Here is an 18,064-nt window from a genome sequence, read left to right as displayed (position 1 = left end):
ACCCTAAAAATATAAAAAACATTCTACAACTCTTATAAATAAAACAAGCCACAACCAGATTTGTCCTTGGTTAAACTGTTTTCCCAGCCTGCCTTTACACTCTGTTATCTTTTTGTTACTATGTCAATTACATCAATCTTATTTTCTTCTTTCAAATATTTGTTCAAATGTGACCTTTTCAATGAAGGCTTCTCAGAGCATGTTCTTAACCTGTTCCCCTACATGTAACATCCTATAAACAGTGTTAGCTAATACACTTTCACTTATTTTCTTTGTTCTCCCCTATCCACCATCTAAGTTCCATAAAAGCAAATATTTTATCTATTTTTTCCCACCTAAACAGTTCCAGGCACATTAGCAGATTCTCAGTAAATCTATCCTCACATTTAAAACAAATACTATGGAGGAAATGTTTAATCTATGTGAAATAAAATTTAACAAGTGAGATGTTCAAGAACAATTAAAGTTCAAGTAATCATAAAACATTTTAAATAAAAGGGAAAAAGAAGGTATTTTCTTACTCCTACAAAGTGAGGTTAATTCTCATAGTCTAATTCTCTTGAAGCTGACCATTACTTTAGCCAACTTAATAACAAATTTCAATTATAATTCCTAAAACCCTCTACAGACCAATTCTGCCTTCTTTGATCTCATCTAGTCCAACTAGTCTGGCAACTTAAGAAGTATGCAGAGCAGGGAGAAATTTCTTTGATTTTTCTACAGCTCCATTTCCCAATATTCCATTTTTATAAATTTCTGAATACTATAATTTTTCCTACTTAGTCTCTGCCATTTGATTAAATAGGCAAAATGCTAGACTCTACTGAATATTATATTCCAAATACATAATGCTTAGTGATTAGTCAGATTTGAAAGTTGTAATTGCTATTGTGGTTTTATAAATACGTTTTTTACCTGAAGTAAGACTTGCCTTATTATAGAGTACTTTTGTATAAAGTATATTTAAAACTTTGGAATTTAGTAAGCTCCATTACCATTCATATTATGGCTGTTTCCAAGCCTATTAAAGCACAGCAAACCATTAAAGAGGAAAATATTTTTCTATTTCTATCAATGACAAATTGATCCTAGATATCTCAAAAAAAAAAAAAAAATCACAGTACCGGATACATTAACAAATATTAATGTGGGGTTTAAATCAAACAAGGTATCACATTAACACCTATAAAATCAAACTACAAAAAGTTGCTGATAGAGGGGAATGCTTACTAAATGTGCATTAAAAACCCTTTTATCCAAACAAGTTATTCATCTACAATTTTACTAAGCAGTTATATTTCTGCCCTTATCAGACAAGCAACTTTGATCCCTTAGAGAAACTTTAAAATCCAAATCTTTTGTCAAAGGTTAAGACAATTCTGAAGGCCAAGTCTTTATAAACACAATTCTATACTTTTAAAAATGATTATAAATTGAAAAAACAGTAAAATAAAGACTGCTGTAGGATGTTGATTTAAAAAAAAAAATTTATTCTCAACTGTTCTTGTGCCCTAAGTTGTCATAAAATAAAATTAGGTTAGGTGAAACTAGAACAGGGCAAACCTCCTTAAACAACCAGCATTTACAAGGACCAAACTGATGCTCTTGTTGTTATTAAGTGACTCCCAAATTAAACCACTTTTTACCACATATCCCTGGAGAACAACAATGACCCAACACACCAACACATCCCACTTATCTAGTTCCGAGTAACATGACGTGAGAAACTGCACTGTGTAATTCCTTTATTTTCTGCATATTAGTGCTTTATCAACACTACAACCATGAAGAACACAATTCCAGTACTGTATTTTTTAGTTTGGGGAGATCACAGTCTACAGACTCATTTACTTATATTAGACAAGATTAACCTCATTCAAAACTTACTGCAATTTATAAATTCACATAAATACAGAAATTGATGCAATTAAACAAAAACTTGAGGATATTTTTTTTAAATCTTAAAATTCTTAGATTATAGCTTTTCTGCGGGCTATAATTACCTGCTCCATTAATAACCAATGGTTACGTTCAATTTAACTTTATAAACTATAAACTTTTTAAATCCTCAAAGAAAATGTTAAGATTACAGTTTTTCCAAGAGGTTTATTTAGGGTTTCCCAAATTTCAAATATTTGCTTCCCCCACCCCACCTTTTTCAGACATTTCAAATAAACTAAAAATAACCACATCTCACCTGCAACATTCAATAATAGCAATCACTTGATGTATAAAATTTTAACTATGCCCCCCCCCCAGTTATTTTAAGACACAAAAAAATGGCTGTCTACCAATCTGTCACAAGTTAGAAATACTACATTTAAGAATTAACATGAGGGTTTCAAGTTTCCTCCAGTTTAGGCATTTATACTTTTGTGCTTGTTTTGTTTCAGGATGTTACTATAGCATTGATATTTGTATAACCCATGTTAATATACCTTAAAATGTAATCATTTAAAATACTAAGATTTACATTTATGGTGTAGCTTTGGGAATTTTAAGAAGCAACCAAATGTTCTTAGATGTGTTTTTCAGTCTCATTTGTAGATACTTCTACTAAAGTGAAACTGAAAACCTTATACTTTAGTTGCATCTTGAATTCAAAAATCCCTCTGCACCAGCAGGAGCCTATAACATAGCACCTTTTCTCATCTGCTTTAAGTAGAATGTTTTGAGATTTACTTGATAGTTGATTTTTAAATAGCCTTATCCTTCTCATACATCTTTGGTAAAAGCTCCATTATATAATATGGCCAAAACATGAAGGACCAATACTGTCCAACTATACCGTGATATCCCGCTCAATTTTTGTTTTCAGACACCCTCATAAACAAAACCCACTCCACCTTTTCCTGTATACTGCCTTTGCAGTCTACATTTCTGAAATTCCCTAAGTTTAATTCCTTGAGGATCACTAAAAATTAATCCTTAAGGCTATGTAAGAACCAGATGCTGCTTCACAATTCTGAATCAAGCATTAACACTGGTTCAAAATATCACCATAGTGGTCTCAATCTAGTTACTGGTCCTAACCAGCTAATCTTTTTATGCTCTGGATATCACCAGAGAGCACACTGCTTATCCTTTAAGAAAAATAAGTTTACATTCATTGTCATCTGTAGGTTCTTTCTCTTATCCTGCTTCCCCTTTAATTGTCCTCAGGCCTATACATCATTCATTCATCCATCACATTTCCTTCCTTAAAGGAGATGATGTACTACTGAACCAACAGGGTATCTATTTGCATGAGTTAATCCTACAATCAAGCAAAATTAAATACCTTTTTTAATAAATTTTTTTCCAGTGTTCTAATTAATGGAGATGTGGATCACTCATCTACAAAAAATGACTTATATTTTCAGCTTAATCAGTTGCTGTAATATGAAAACAGGAAGATGTATTTTCCCAGCTAGGTAAAAGGTGCATGTAGTTTGAATTGTTAAATGATTTATTATTTAAAAAAGTTAACGTTTTTAGTAATTTTAAAACTACTGGTCTTAAAGACGTTTGAAAGGTAAAAGCATATATTCCAGTTTTGCCCAAAAGTCACTTAAAATATCTACAAATATCTCATCTGTGTGTGGCATACACCATTATTGCTCCACTTTCTGGAAAGAGTCTATTTTTTAAATAAAGAGGGAAAACAGCAAAATTGCTGACTTTGCAGTGAAAAAAAATTGCATCCTTGACAGGTTACACTTTCATACTTTTTGTAGCATTAGTTAGTTATATTAAGAAGAACTTGGGTTTTATTCCTACTCATGCATGATGTATGTTTCAGAACTTAATAGCTGACATTTCAAAGAACTTCTTACATTACCTGTTTAACATACTGATGTGCAACTGGAACATATTACAATGATATTACTCATTACTTGCCACTGTGGGCTGTTTACCATACTGGTCTCAGATATAAAAGGTCACATTTGAAATTACTAAGTTAAAGTTAGAACTAATGGGGGGGGCTTAAATATAAAAGACAAAACGGCAGTTTGATTAAGCAATAATTTTCAGTTTACTAGATGAAAACAGACTTGCAACATAGTCTGCATGAATGCAAAATAAGCCATCTACAGCAAGTGATGAGGAATTGGGCAAAAAGGAAAAAAGCATACATTGGGGAAAAAAAGATTCTCTCGAAATAAAAAAATCAAACCATTATTATGAAGGACTTTACCAAGAACTGCTATATTTCCCCCACCCCATTTGCTGTAAGTCAACAAGAGCATCTAGCACTGTGTTCATGTCAAATGTCGGATCAGAGCATCCTAACGCAAAGCAAAAAGAGGGAAAAAAAAAAGGAAAAAAGAAAATCCCCAAACCGCCCCCCCCAACCGTAGAACAGCAACTCCAGAGTTCAAATTCAAAAGAAAAAGTGGCAATTGAAGGAGGTGAAGATGGTGGCGATAATCCTATGAATGGGTTTTTGATTTCTCTCCTTCGAGGGATGGGTGAAGAATGCTCATTAGGATTTGTAGTTAGAGGTTAACCATGTGAGCCCCTCATAGAGTCCGTCCCCTGAGGTGGCACAGGAGGGCTGCACATACCAGTTCCTGTCCCGAATCCGGGTCAGGCCCAGTTTCTCCTGGATCTCGTGGGGTTTCATGGCATCAGGCAGGTCCTGCTTGTTGGCGAAGATGAGGATTATGGCGTCCCTCATCTCCCGGTCATTGATAATGCGGTGCAGCTCCTGGCGAGCCTCGTCGATGCGGTCGCGGTCGGCGCAGTCCACTACGAAGATCAGACCCTGGGTCCCGGTGTAGTAATGCCGCCAGAGCGGCCGGATCTTGTCCTGGCCGCCCACATCCCACACGTTGAACTTGACGTTTTTGTAAGTCACCGTCTCCACGTTGAAACCCACAGTGGGAATGGTGGTCACCGACTGGCCCAGCTTCAACTTGTACAGGATTGTTGTCTTGCCCGCCGCGTCCAGGCCCAACATGAGGATCCGCATTTCCTTGTTCCCGAAGATTTTGGATAGCACCTTCCCCATCGCGTCGGAGGAGCCGGGGCCGGGGGCATTCAGGTGTCCCGGGTCCCCTCTGCCAACAACGCCGCCGCCGCCGCGAAACTGAAACGAAGGCTCCCCGCCGCGAGGGCGCTCGAGCGGCCTGCGTGGAAGTAGCCTCCTAGGGGCAGGGCCCGGGCTTGCGGCTCACTCGGGCATCGCCGGCCGCACAACTTGAAACCTCCAGTCGCTGCCGCCGGGGCCCTGAGGCTGCGTTGGGAGAGCCGCCGCCCTGCTGAGGCGCGGCGCGGCGCGGCCCGGCCCGGAACTGCCCTTCCCCCAGCAGGCGCCGCGCGAGCGCCGCCGCGGTTCCCGCTCCTCCGCCTTCTTCTCACCCAACCGCGGGAGACTGCGGCCCCCTGGCCCGCCCGCTGGTCCGCGAGCACCGGGCTCACCACCGACCCAAGCCACCCGAGAGGGAGCGCGGTTCCGGCGCTCCGTCAGGTCATTGATCCTCGCAGGAACTCGGTGCAGAGCCTGCAGAGAGACAGAGAGGGAGAAAGGAGTTACCGCCGGAGTTTCAGAGGGGAACGGAGGCCAAGGCGAGTCGCCTTTCCAGCTTGGCCCGGGAGGTTACCTCCAGCCGCCGCCCCAAACGCGAGCTCCCTCCGGCCTCCACCTCCTCCTCCCAGCTCTGCCGCCGCCGCTGCCGGAAAAGGCGCCGAGAAAACCGCCTCACTTCCCCTCCCGACCACGCAGGCGCAGCAGAGGCCGACCGTTCGGACAAGAGCGACCTCTGTAAGGGGAGCAGCCTGCGCGCCTGGCGTCAGGGGCGCCACGCGCCGGAGGGGGCGGAGCTACGGTGGCTCGAAGGGCTCGCAGGTGCGGCCCTCGTGGAACAGCGCGTGTGGGACTCAACGGCCCGGCCCGAGCCCACCTGTCGCTCATCTACAGTCTCCTTTCCTGGACTGATTTTTCTCCGGGCTCCCCGACTCGACCCGGACCACAGTTGTAAATCCATTAGGTTGGGGGTCTACAGTGTGAGCGCGCAGCCGAGCTACTTCCAGACCTGATCCCAGACCTCTGTGCCTACCAGAAGCTGCGCCTGTTCCCTCCTAGTCGCCCCAGACTTCGCGCGCAGTCTCCCCAGCGAAGCCCTGTTCGCTGTTTTTTTCCTTTTCTCCCAACCCCTTCTTGGTTTCCTTCCCTGAGTTCTGTGTGTATCCTGTAAGACACGTGGGAGACCAGTGTTCCGTGTGGAATCTGCGAAAGCCGCAGCGCTGTAACTGGGCTGGGGTTTGCCTTGAAGCTTCACTTCAGTGATCCTATGTAGTGTCTCGTTAGAACGAACTCACGTTTCTTAAAAATTATGGTATTTTCAAGAGTTCCCTTGACACAGTACCTTACTGTTTTCAACTTCGAAAAAACGCGAGTACTCTTCATAAATATCACCTTCCCTTGGTGTGGTCAGTAGTAGCTTCTCACACACCGGCTCATTCTTAAGCCTTAACAGTATTGTTACAAGATTTAGAATCAGAATGACTACTTCTACAGCCTGGATCGCCTGTGTAAACTGACTTTGGTTACTCCACTTGAGGATTAACTAATAAAATATATGTGGAAGACTTTAGGAAAACTTTTTGTATCAAGTGGTAGTGATAAAGTTAAAATAAGGTGAAAGTTAAATATCAAGAGGAGAAAAAACAGGAAATAAGGTGGGTTTTTTTTTAAGGAAAATTTTTTTAACAGCATATGATAGTGTTCTTATTTCATAATTTAAGAAAATTCAATAATAGTAGATAATGGTAGATAGGTTAGCCTTGTAAACTTCACCTTGGAATAAACTTATTAAATTTATTACTAATATTCTAATTACGACCTAATTTCCTTTCCATCGGCCCTAAAATGCATGTCATAAAACTGAAAAAAAAATGGTTGGGATTTAGAAGATTAAAGTTTAGGTGTTACTCCTTTATTTTCTAGATGTGAATCCATATGTTTTCATCTTTGTACACTTCCTTTTCTTGACTGTAAAATCAAATGAAGAATATTATCACCATGAAAGTAGTCACCATTTATTTTAAGTCTTATGGCAAATACTGAACTAAATTGTTTGAAGTATTTTAATCTTTACAGCCACCATATGAAGTAGCTTCAAGTATTAACATTTACAACATGAGAAAACTGAGGGTTAGCCAGTAATCTGAAGGTCATGGAACTGGGATTAAATCTATGACCTATCCTCTTAACCTCAAAATTATGCTGCCTCCCATTTGCCTCACAGTTGTTTTGAGGCTCATTAACAGTATTTCCTAAAATGCTTTATAACTATAAAGTATCATTAGCAATTATTATTATATTTGGGGGAAGAGTTTTTGGATAAGTGACGATAATAGATAATAGGTTAATTTTCACATATGGCATATCTTAGTGGCTATCTAAAGTGGCTCTTCACATAATACATTAACATGCTATTTTAAATACTAATCATAACACAAAGCCAATTATAATGAACAGAAAATGGAGTGAAAATTTTAAAATTTGTGTGTAAAATCATACCAGTAAAAAAAAGTAAATTTTAATAAAATCAAAACATCTAAAAAAGATAACACTTACTTAATTACTAAATAACAAATAATAATAATAAATAATACCACGAATGAAGCATTTTTTCTTTACTCCTTCTTGAAACAATGATTTTTTTTTTTTTAAGTAAGTTTCATGGCTGGAAATATAGCTTAGTTGGTAGAGTGCTTGCCTCTCATGCACAGGCCCTGGGTTCAATCCTTGGCCCCACACACATGCAAAAAAAAGTAAGGGCTGTGGATATGGTTCAGTGGTAGAGCAATTGCCTAGCATGCAACTACCTAGCATGCCCTGGGTTTGATCCCTAGTACCACAGAAGAAAATGAAAATAAATTTCAAATTTAAAAATATTTCCATTCAATGAAATATCTTACTAATAAACTAGAATTGTGAAACAAAACTTACATTTCTCAGTTGGCACTCTATTTCACTGATTTTTTTTTAAACAGAGGAAAGTTCTAAAAACCAACTATAGAAAAATTAGTCTTTGCTTTTTAACAAAGCCTATAAATGAAGAAATTTCTCCAACTTGAAAACCAAGATTCCAGGCTGGGGTTATGGCTCAGTGGTAGAGCGCTTGCCTCACACATGTGAGGCACTGGGTTGAATCCTCAGCACCACATAAAAATAAATTAAGATATAAAAAAAAAAGAAAAAAGAAAACCAAGATTCCCAAGAAAATAACATTTCGTAATATCTACTTTGTTCAGTAACCACTTATAGTATGCTAATGATATATATAGCTAAAAATAATGTAAGACAAATATTTACTTTAAAAATCATAGATTTTGTTTTTAAAATAAAATGAATGTCTTCCTTAACAGCAGTACCTACACTGTTTTCCCCTGCTTCTGAATTCTTATTACTATTAGCAGCAATTCATTCGGTATGACCCTGTCATATATTTCTATTTATTGCACTCAGTGACAAGAACAAGCCTCACTACATGGCAAAGTGATCTGCCCACGTACTTGTTGATGACGATTTTATTCCATTTATTATTTTGAGCCCTGAGGCCAGACTTACCCAGAATTGAACTCTTATCTAATTCAAAAAAGGCATACCACCCCAGGAAATCTATTAGTAGTTGAAGTAAAGAATAAGTAAGAAACAATATAAAGCATACCTTTACAAAATGTCCTGAAACTACTACTTGAGACAGTTAGCCCTGTCTTGGAGTTTAACCTATGTGTTTATAAGGTAAGGGAAGTTTCATGTCCTTTATATTTTGAATCCTTAGTGCCTACCTTAATTCGTGGTATGTATTATAATAAAGTTTCAAAAAAAATTTTAATGAGAACACATTAAAGATTGAGAGATAAAATAAAACAATGAATTATAACATATTTGTAAGCATTCTTGATAGCTTTAATGAATGTGATTTTTTTTTTCTCTTTAATACTGGAGTTTCAGGGCCTTGCACATGCTAGGCAAGTCCTCTACATTCCCAGTCCTTTTTATTTTGAGTCAAGGCCTCACTAAGTTGCTCAGGCTGGCCTCGGAACTTGCAATCCTCTGCTTCAACCTCTCACATAGCTGGGATTAGAGGTATACACCATCATGCCCAATGGACATAGATATTTTAAAATTTTGAAAGGGATATCCTATGAGGACCAAAATGTTAGCTCACTAACATCCTGACCCTGTGTCACCTTAGGAGGCACTTTTTGTTCTCTTCAGCCATTAAAAAGGGGGTAGCCTCCGTAATCATAAATGTGGTTTCCCCAGGCTGAGGCTTATCCATTCTTTGCACTCCATATGTGTTGACCCTTGTGATTTTCCTAAATGTGGAAAACTCAACTGCATAATTTGCGATAGTAGGAGGGCTCCTCTCACTCTCAAAAAAAAAAAAAAAAGTTATCCTATTGAAAACCCTGATAACCTTGATAATTACTTTCCTTCTGCCTCATTTTTAGCAATTAAAATTGATGACAGAACTAAAAACAAAAGTTTGAATTAGAGTTGATATTTCACAAATTGTTTAATAGTTACAGCTTTAGACAGTAAACTTTGAAGGACATGGTCAAGTGAATAGAAAAAGCTAAGTTTTATCTTTCAATTAACCTCCAACACTTTTTGGCTTACCAGAGTATAACTTGGGTAAGCTATTCATGCTCATCATCAGTTTCTCTATTCCTACAAGGGTAAAATCTCTCTTCATTGAATTAAGGCAGTACATATTATTATATCCCTTTATACTTGAAAGAGTTGAGGCACTGAAAGGGAATCAACTTTCTTTTAAGATCAATAAATAGTACTGAGCAGATTCAAGTTTTTGATCCAAGTCTAGTGTTCTTTTCTCTACCATAATGAATTATTGTGTTTATGGGTGAACACAGAAAGCTATATTGAATCAATAATTTTCATCCCTGGCTGCACATCAGAATTACCTGGGGAGATTTTAAGCCACAAAAAAAATGTTTGGGCCACATCCTAAATCAATTAAGTCCAAAAATCTGGGGTGGAGGGCCTATCCACCAGTTTTGTTTAAATTATCTGAGTCATCCTCATGTGTAGCTAAGATTGAGAACCACTGAACTAATTGCCAAATTCCTTTCATGTTCAAAATTGTATGTATTCTGAATGCTTATTTATTCCTTATCTCCAAGATATATATCCCCCCAAATATTGTTTTCATAGTGTGGTGCAGTAATACTTTAATCACTAGTATAAACTACCAAGACATTAGATTTTTCAGACAAAAGCATATTCTTGCAAAAAGATATTTTTAAAACAAACCATATTATAGTTAAAATTATTAAATTATTAGTAGAACTAGTATCAAGTAGTCAGTGGCATTAAATGAAGAGAAAGTAAAAAAGAATTCTTGACAACCATGGAATGATGGAGCTCATAAGTGCTAAATTAAAACTTGCCCATGGAGACATGTCCATTTTGGCTACCCAGAATGCAAACACTGGGCTTAATCAGACTTAATTGCAAATTAAGGAGCAGGAAAAATGAAGGCAGGGCAGTTTGGAAAACATATTCCCTTTCTTACTCCTTGATAGCTAGGATTTGGGCAAGTGAACTGTGCTTAACCAATTAAGTACCAATGTCCTCTCCAGGTTTTGAATTTTGAGTCTCAAAATTCCAGAGTTGCTGGGTCAAGAACCCTGAGTGGAGCCCAGCATCATAATGGCAGATATCCAGTGACAAAAAATACAATATCAACAAGTGTTATAGAAGTTAGGAATATCCAAAGCAAACTTCCTGTGGCATAGTCCCAGTAGGGCCTTTTCTCTACTGTCTATACAACCTTCCTGACAATTCTAGAGTCCTCCTGATACACTTCTAATAAAATTATTTTCAGTTAAAAGTAACCAGAGTCAGTTTTATTGATTGTAACTGAGATACCTGAATGGTACACATTTTAAAGACTGCAAAAATAAAATCATTTACCACATTATACAAGTTGGATATGTGATTGTATTAATTTTCTCATTAGACAGTCATTGGAAAATAGACAAGTAGAATTCGAGAATCATCATTTCCAATTTGTTAAAATTATGTTTTCAAGCCTGGTGCAGTGATGCACTCCAGTAATCCCAGCAAGTTAGGAGGCTGAGGTAGGAGGATTGGAAGATCCAGTCAACTTAGCCTGAGCAATTTAGCAATGCAGCCTCAAAATATAAAGGATTGGGGATGTAACTCAGTGATAGAGCACTCCTGGATTTGGTTCCCAGTACCATTATTTTCTTCTCCTTTTAGTTTGTGAATGTATTTTTTTATAGCAACCATTTAAGTGACTAAAATTGTTAAGAGGAAAAAACATAATTTCCCACCCTGGAGTTGTCTATAACATCCCCAGTGAAGAAGCATGTAAACTCAGTAATTTGACTTATATTAATATCAGAAGAGTATTTTAAGACAAATCAAGAATGTTGTTTTATTGTTTCAGGCTAAACTGACAAGAATTTACAACACCATTGCTTTGAATTGTTTTTTTAACTGAACCCAGGGGTACTTTACCCCTGAATTACATACATCCCCACCCATTTTTATTTTTCACCTTGAGACATGGTCTTGCTAAGTTGCTTAGGGCCTCCCTAAATTGCTGAGGCTGGCCTTGAACTTGTAATTCTCCTGTCTCGACCTCCTGAGTTGCTGATATTACATGCCTGTGCCACCTCACCCCACTGTATTCTTTTTTAAATTTTTTATTTATTTAGAGATAGTGTCTCCTTTGGCTATGTTGACTAGGCTGACTTTGAACTCTTAATCCTCCTGCCTCAGTCTCCTGAGTAGCTGGGATGACTCTGAGTTTTGTCTTTTGAGAACAGAGAGGCTAAATCATTTAGACTCCTTAATTGACTGAATACTCCAAACCTTGTAATTAAGTAATAAAACAGTGCATGTGGTGTTTGCAGTTGCAGTTGTTGGGTCTGTGCTATCTATTAGTTGTGCTAATTGTGTAAATAACATACTGTCTAGCTGTCTTTTGGTTCAGATGATATGCTGTTCAAGAATAATCTCAAGGGACACCAAAAATCTGAGGACTAAAATCCTTGTCCTGACTTTATAGAGATTCCAGCTTAAAATTTTCTGACTTATTCGCTTTGTCTTTCTGTTTTTACTTGTTTTCCTCTGTAGATAGTCAATGAATGAAATGGCATATGAGCAAAACACTGACTTATAGTTGGTGATGGGGTCACAATGACCCTAAACAAAGAAAGTTAGTAACTTAAGTAATATTAGCTCTCTATATTACCTTTGTGTGTGTGTGCGTGCACGTGTGTGTGTGTGTGCGCGCGCGCGCTAGCCTAATATTTTGCACTTTATCTAACTTTCTGGTTAGGGTCAGCTTCTCAAAAAAATGCTTCTAATGTCTAACTTTGTGATAAACGCAAGGAGGAAGAATTTTCCAGATTACAGAACTCAGGGAAAAGAATAATCTTCCAAAATTCAAGAAAAAGTTAGTAAACCAATAAATCCACTGTTCACAGATTAGAAACTATATAATAAAATAAATGCTATATAGTGCTCTGTCAAAAATAATAGGTAAACAAACAGAAAACAAGTAGGAAAGAGGAAGAAAAGAAGCAAGAAAGAAAAGAGAAACAGCACTGAAAAGCAGAACTGGACAATGTTGTATATTGATTCATTAACTTAAACTGAAACCCAACTTTGGGTTGGAGAGGAAAAATCATAGGTAGACATATCAGATTTCCTGTTCTATAACCTTTTAAAACTTTGTTTTATAAATACACACGGTGCATGTATCAAGAACAAACAATGGATCAGCTTTTATGTTGTGCAGAAACTTTGAACCATCAGTAAATAATTATATGTAGTAGCTCCTACTCTAAGATACAATTTTGAGCACAGTGACCAAGATTTATGAGTGTGGAAATGGTTGTAAAAGCCTAGTTAAATGTTACACTGTAACCAATTCAACTACAGCTTAGCTGGGCACAATTTATGGGTTTGGGTTTGTTTCCATTTCAAGTAAGAAAGATTTATATTCTAATAGGCTTAGAAAGACCTACTGGATTACGTGTCCACAAATAATAGTCAAATCACATAAACCTGCTAAGCTAAAGACTAGCTTCCAGGATATCATTATAATTTCCTAAACCAGGGTCAATACTGTTATGACCCTCTCTGGTGAATTAGGTACCAGTTTCTGGGTTCTCTTCACTATAGGAAATAAGTTAGCTACCCTGTGTGTTGACTTTCCAAATTAACTAGATTAATGCTAGAAAAGGAAAGTCCAAGAGTCTTTGAAGTGGTTTCTAAGGTTTTACTTTATTTCCAAATGTATAAAAGTGGTCTTTTGCTGTGGATTATCTTTTTAACATTACAGGGAAAAAATCTCATGAATTCAATATGCTTACACAGTAGTGACCTTGGTTATATGAGATTGATCTGGAACTTTATAATAATTTTGATATAAATAAATCCTTAACAGTATATCAAAGATTCTAGGAGAACAAGTTCCTCAATGTATTTGACACTTTTGGAAGTTTTAGGTAACTGCCATCCCCATCCACAGAATACAGAAATATATTCCTAATTTTCCATGCAATCCCTCACACACATATTCATGACCACACAAAATTGGTTGCTCAGATTCTTACTCCTGAGAATTTAGAATCAGATCTGAAGACTATATCAGTCTATTCTCAGTGTATCTACATCTCTCTAGTGTCTGTGTCACAGACTATTCTTTGAATACAGGCAGGCAATAGAAGCTAATTTTCTGAGAAAAAGAAAGAAGATGTGTGGAAAAGAGAAGAGACTATTCCCCATAATTCCAGGTCCTCCTTTGGGTCTGTCTGCATGCCAGCCTTTGAGTTCATGAGACACACTTTATATTATTAGCTTTTTTTTGGCTAAAGGAAACTCTAGTAAGTTTCTGTTACATAAAAACAGAAGTTATAGCTTTACAAAATGTGTCCAGGGAAAGTAGTATGCAGACAAAACATAAATTTTAACAACCAAATAAAGACTAATGCCTCAAGAGAATTATAATATATATGCTATAATAAGATCTAATATATATGACATAAATTACCATTACTATTTATCATAAAATCACTACTAGAAGGAATAGGAGTGGACTGACAAGTTTAATTTGGTATATAAAGAAATTAAACAAATCTGTGATCTAGCTTCCCTAAATTGCTTTGTAGCACTCTTGGAATAATTTAATAAATTCCTTCATGCTACAGAAGTGGGTTCTCCCCAACACCCCTGGAATTGAACCGAGGAGTGCTTTACCACTGAGATACATCCCTAGTCCTTTTGTTTTATTTTTAAAACAGGGTTTTGCTAAATTGCTGATGATCTCAATAAATTGCTTAGGCTGGCCTCTAACTTGTATCCCCCTTACCTCAGCCTCCAGAGTCACTGAGGTTATAGGAATGCACCACTACACCCGCCTCAAGCAGTTTTCTTTCTTTCTTTTCTTTCTTCCTCTCTTTCTTTTATCAGGGGTTAAACCAAGGGGTGCTTAAAAACTGAGCCACATCTCCAGCCTTTTTGTATATTTTATTTTGAGACAGGGTCTCCCTAAATTATTTAGGGCCTCACTAAATTGCGGAGGCTGGCTTTGAACTAGGGATCCTTCTGCCTCAACCTCCTGAGTCACTAGGATTACGGCATGCACCACTGTGCCTAACAGGTAGTTTTCCTAATGGAGAAGAAAAAAGGACATCAAAGACCCGCGCGCGTGTGTGTGTGTGTGTGTGTGTGTGTATGTGTGTTGCTGAAGATTGAACCCAGGACAATGTACCACTGATCCATGCCCTCAGTCCTTTTTGAGATAGGGCCTCAGTAAATTGCCCAGGCAGGCCTCCAGTTTGCTATCCTCCTGCCTCAGCCTCCCCAGTTACTGGGATTACAAGTATGTGCCACCATGCCTAGCTGGAGTTTTTTTTTTTTTTTTTTTCAGTTGTAGATGGACACAATATCTCTATTTTTATTTATTTAATGTGGTGCTGAGAATCAAACCCAGGGCCTCACACGTGTGAGGCAAGAGCTCTACCACTGAGCTACAACCCTAGCCCCAGCTGGAGTTTTTCATAAAAATAAATACAGTAGATATCTGCTTCCAGGAAGATGGAGTAGATATATCTATACCTATAGATATAGATGTATAATGTATTATATATATATATATATATATATATATATTTTTTTTTTTTTTTTTTCCTTCTACAGACAACTGAAAATTAGGCATTACACACAAGACTCTGAAAGGTAAAGAGAAGGTTTAACTGCTGAGGGACCTGTAGATTTAAGTAATAGCAAAGTGGTAAATTCTCTGGGTTTCACTTTTTCCTTATATCTCTAAGACTTAGAGTTTAAGAAGCTGACAACCTGGAAATGCCCAAAATCAAAACCGAAACCAAAAAAAGAAAAGGAAAAAAGAAATGCCCCAAGAGAAGTCTGCTCTTTTGAGCCAAAGGACCAGGATAGGGACAACCTAGGAAGACAGAAAACTTCTAGAAACTAAACCACTTTACTCCAGCCAACTACTAATAAAAATCTGTGGCCACACTCTATCCATGGTAGCAAAGGCCAGATGGGAGACTAGGCTTTCACACTTGCTGGACTCTTAATGCTGTGTCCAACCTGCTGCACCCCCACCAGATGGAGCAGGGAACAGAGACCTTCATCACTGCTAGGTGGTGATGAGCCCCACCCAAATTCTGGGTGTCAACAGAGACTAAGTGGGAACCTGGACTTCTACCACCCACTGGCAGAAAGGGCACCCCTCCCGCTCCCTGCTGGGGTGGTGTCAGATGAGGCCTAGTGGGGAGTCAGGACTTTTCCCATAAGGAGGCCAGCCACCACTTTACCTCCTGTGATATTATAAAATAATAAGAAATATGTATATATATATATAGATAGATAGATAGATAGATAGATATTTGTCCCTAGTTCCTGTCACAAAGCTTCTAAAACCCTTGAAATTTGCTAAGTGATAGGGGTGAGAGGAATATCTTTTGTTATTCATAATAAGCCCCTTCTGATCACACTGGAGTTTATGCTAATGAAATGATTCTTGAAGGAGGGGGCTGGTTGCCAGAGGACTCAACCTTGTGATTAAGTTTGAAATTGTCAGCCTCTTCTTCAGACCTCACAGAAAGGGGGAGGGTCTGGCGATTGAGATGACCAATAATTTAATCAATCATACCTTCATAATGGAAAGCACATAAAAACCACATGGGGAACAGTAATAAGGCATAACTACCCTTTCCAGTGAGGGAGGTATCACTGGAGACTTTGGGGAGCAAGTACTTTTACTCCTTCCTAGCACTAAGGAGTCACCATCCTAAAGTGTCAGTAGAGGCCAATTGGGTAAACTGTACTTCTGTCCCCATCTAGCAGTAACAAGGTGGTATTCCCCTTTTCCTGTTGGAGAGGTGTCAGGGGAAGCCGCTAAAATCGGGTTAAATAAGATGCAGAGGAGCTGGGGTTGTGGCTCATCCATAGAATGCTCACCTAGCACATGCGAGGCCCTGGGTTCAAATCCTCGTAAAAATAAATAAATAAATGTATTACATCCAACTACAATTTAAAAATAAATATTAAAAAAATAAGATGCAGAGTTTTATAATGTCCGAAATAGTCAGATCTCAACAAAAATCACTCATAACAGCAAGATCTCAAACTGAATACAACAACAACAAAAAAAAAAAAAAAAAAAAAAAATTAAGAAATGCCAGCCCTGGGGCTGGGATTGTGGCTCAGCGTGCAGGAGCCCTGGGTTCGATCCTCAGCACTACATAAAAATAAATAAACGAAATAGAGAGATTGTGTTCAACTACAACTAAAAAATGTATAAATATTTTTTAAAAGGTATTAAAAATTAAAAAAAAGAAATGCCAGCACCAAGATGAAAAAGATGTTAGACTGATAAAGATCTTACAGTAGCCAGCATAAAGATGCTTTAATGAGCAATTACTAACACAATTGAAACGAGTGAAAATATAAAGTCTCAGCAAATAAGTAGGAAGTCTTAGCAGAGATATAGAAGATGTAATGAGCAGGGTACAGGGGGGCATGTCTGTAATCCTGTCATTTTGGGAGGCTGAGGCAGGAGGATCACAAGTTCTAAGTCAGCCTCAGTAATTTAACAAGACCCTAAACAACTTAATGAGACCCTGTCTCAAAATAAAAATTTAAAAGGGCTAGGGATGTGGCTCAGTTGTTCAGCACATCTGGGTTCAATCCCCAATACAACAACAACAACAACAACAAAAATTTAAAAAGAAGGTATAAAGTGAAGAACCAAATGGAAACATTAAATCACTAAGTCAAAGGATATCTAATATATAGTGAGATAACCATGCTCATGGATTAGACGATTCAACATGGTAAAGATGCCCATTTTCTCCAGGCTTAATTCAATTTCTATCAAAAATCCCAGAAAGAGTCTTTATAGATGTTGATAAGATTACATAATTTATATGGAAAGATAAAAGAAACAGAATAACTAAAATGATTTTCAAAAATAAAAGTAGAAGGGATCAGTCTGCCCAACTTCAAGACTATTGTAATAAAGACTGTTCGATGTTGATGAAGGGATAGATGCATAAATCAGAGGAACACAATGGATAACCCAGAAATAGACCCACAAATATTATATATACACATATATTGAAAGTGTACAAGTGTACAAGTCAGAAACATTCATTACATTTATAAAGTTATGCATCCATTATTACTATTTCTAAAACTTTTATCACCCCAAATAGAAATTCTATACAAGATAAGCAATAACTCCCCATTCCCCACTTTCCCCAACTTCTACTTCCTATCTCTATCTATTTGCATATTCTAAATATTTCACATAAATGGAATTATACAATGGCTTTTTTTTTCTTATCTCTGGCTTATATCACTTTATGTTTTCAAGATTCTTCCATGTTGTAGCATGTGTCAGAACTTAATTTCCTAATATGACTGGATAATATTCTATAATACCAAATTTTGTTTACTCATTCATCTATTGGTGGACACTTGGGTTGCTTTCACCTTTTAACTTTATGAATGATTCCCCAAACGTTGGTACAAATA

General features: G+C 37.6%; 1 protein-coding gene across 1 annotated transcript; it reads right to left on the bottom strand.

The window, feature by feature from the left end:
• Positions 1 to 1,728: 1,728 nt before the first annotated feature.
• Arf6 (ADP ribosylation factor 6) lies at positions 1,729 to 5,132 on the bottom strand. Its single transcript, XM_046461475.2, has one exon. It carries the CDS (start codon positions 4,991 to 4,993, stop codon positions 4,466 to 4,468), a length of 528 nt encoding a protein of 175 aa, XP_046317431.1. The 5' UTR covers positions 4,994 to 5,132; the 3' UTR covers positions 1,729 to 4,465.
• Positions 5,133 to 18,064: the final 12,932 nt, after the last annotated feature.

Source organism: Marmota monax, unplaced genomic scaffold (assembly GCF_021218885.2).
Source record: "Marmota monax isolate L192 unplaced genomic scaffold, Marmota_monax_Labrador192_F-V1.1 WCK01_AAM20220418_F8-fsc00001, whole genome shotgun sequence".
NCBI lineage: Eukaryota > Metazoa > Chordata > Mammalia > Rodentia > Sciuridae > Marmota > Marmota monax.
Note: the sequence above shows the minus strand (reverse complement) of the source record. Positions and strands in the feature narration are given on the sequence as shown.

Excerpts from the sequence above, each read along its gene's own strand:
- Arf6 (XM_046461475.2), bottom strand. The coding sequence starts at position 4,993 with ATGGGGAAGGTGCTATCCAAAATCTTCGGGAACAAGGAAATGCGGATC.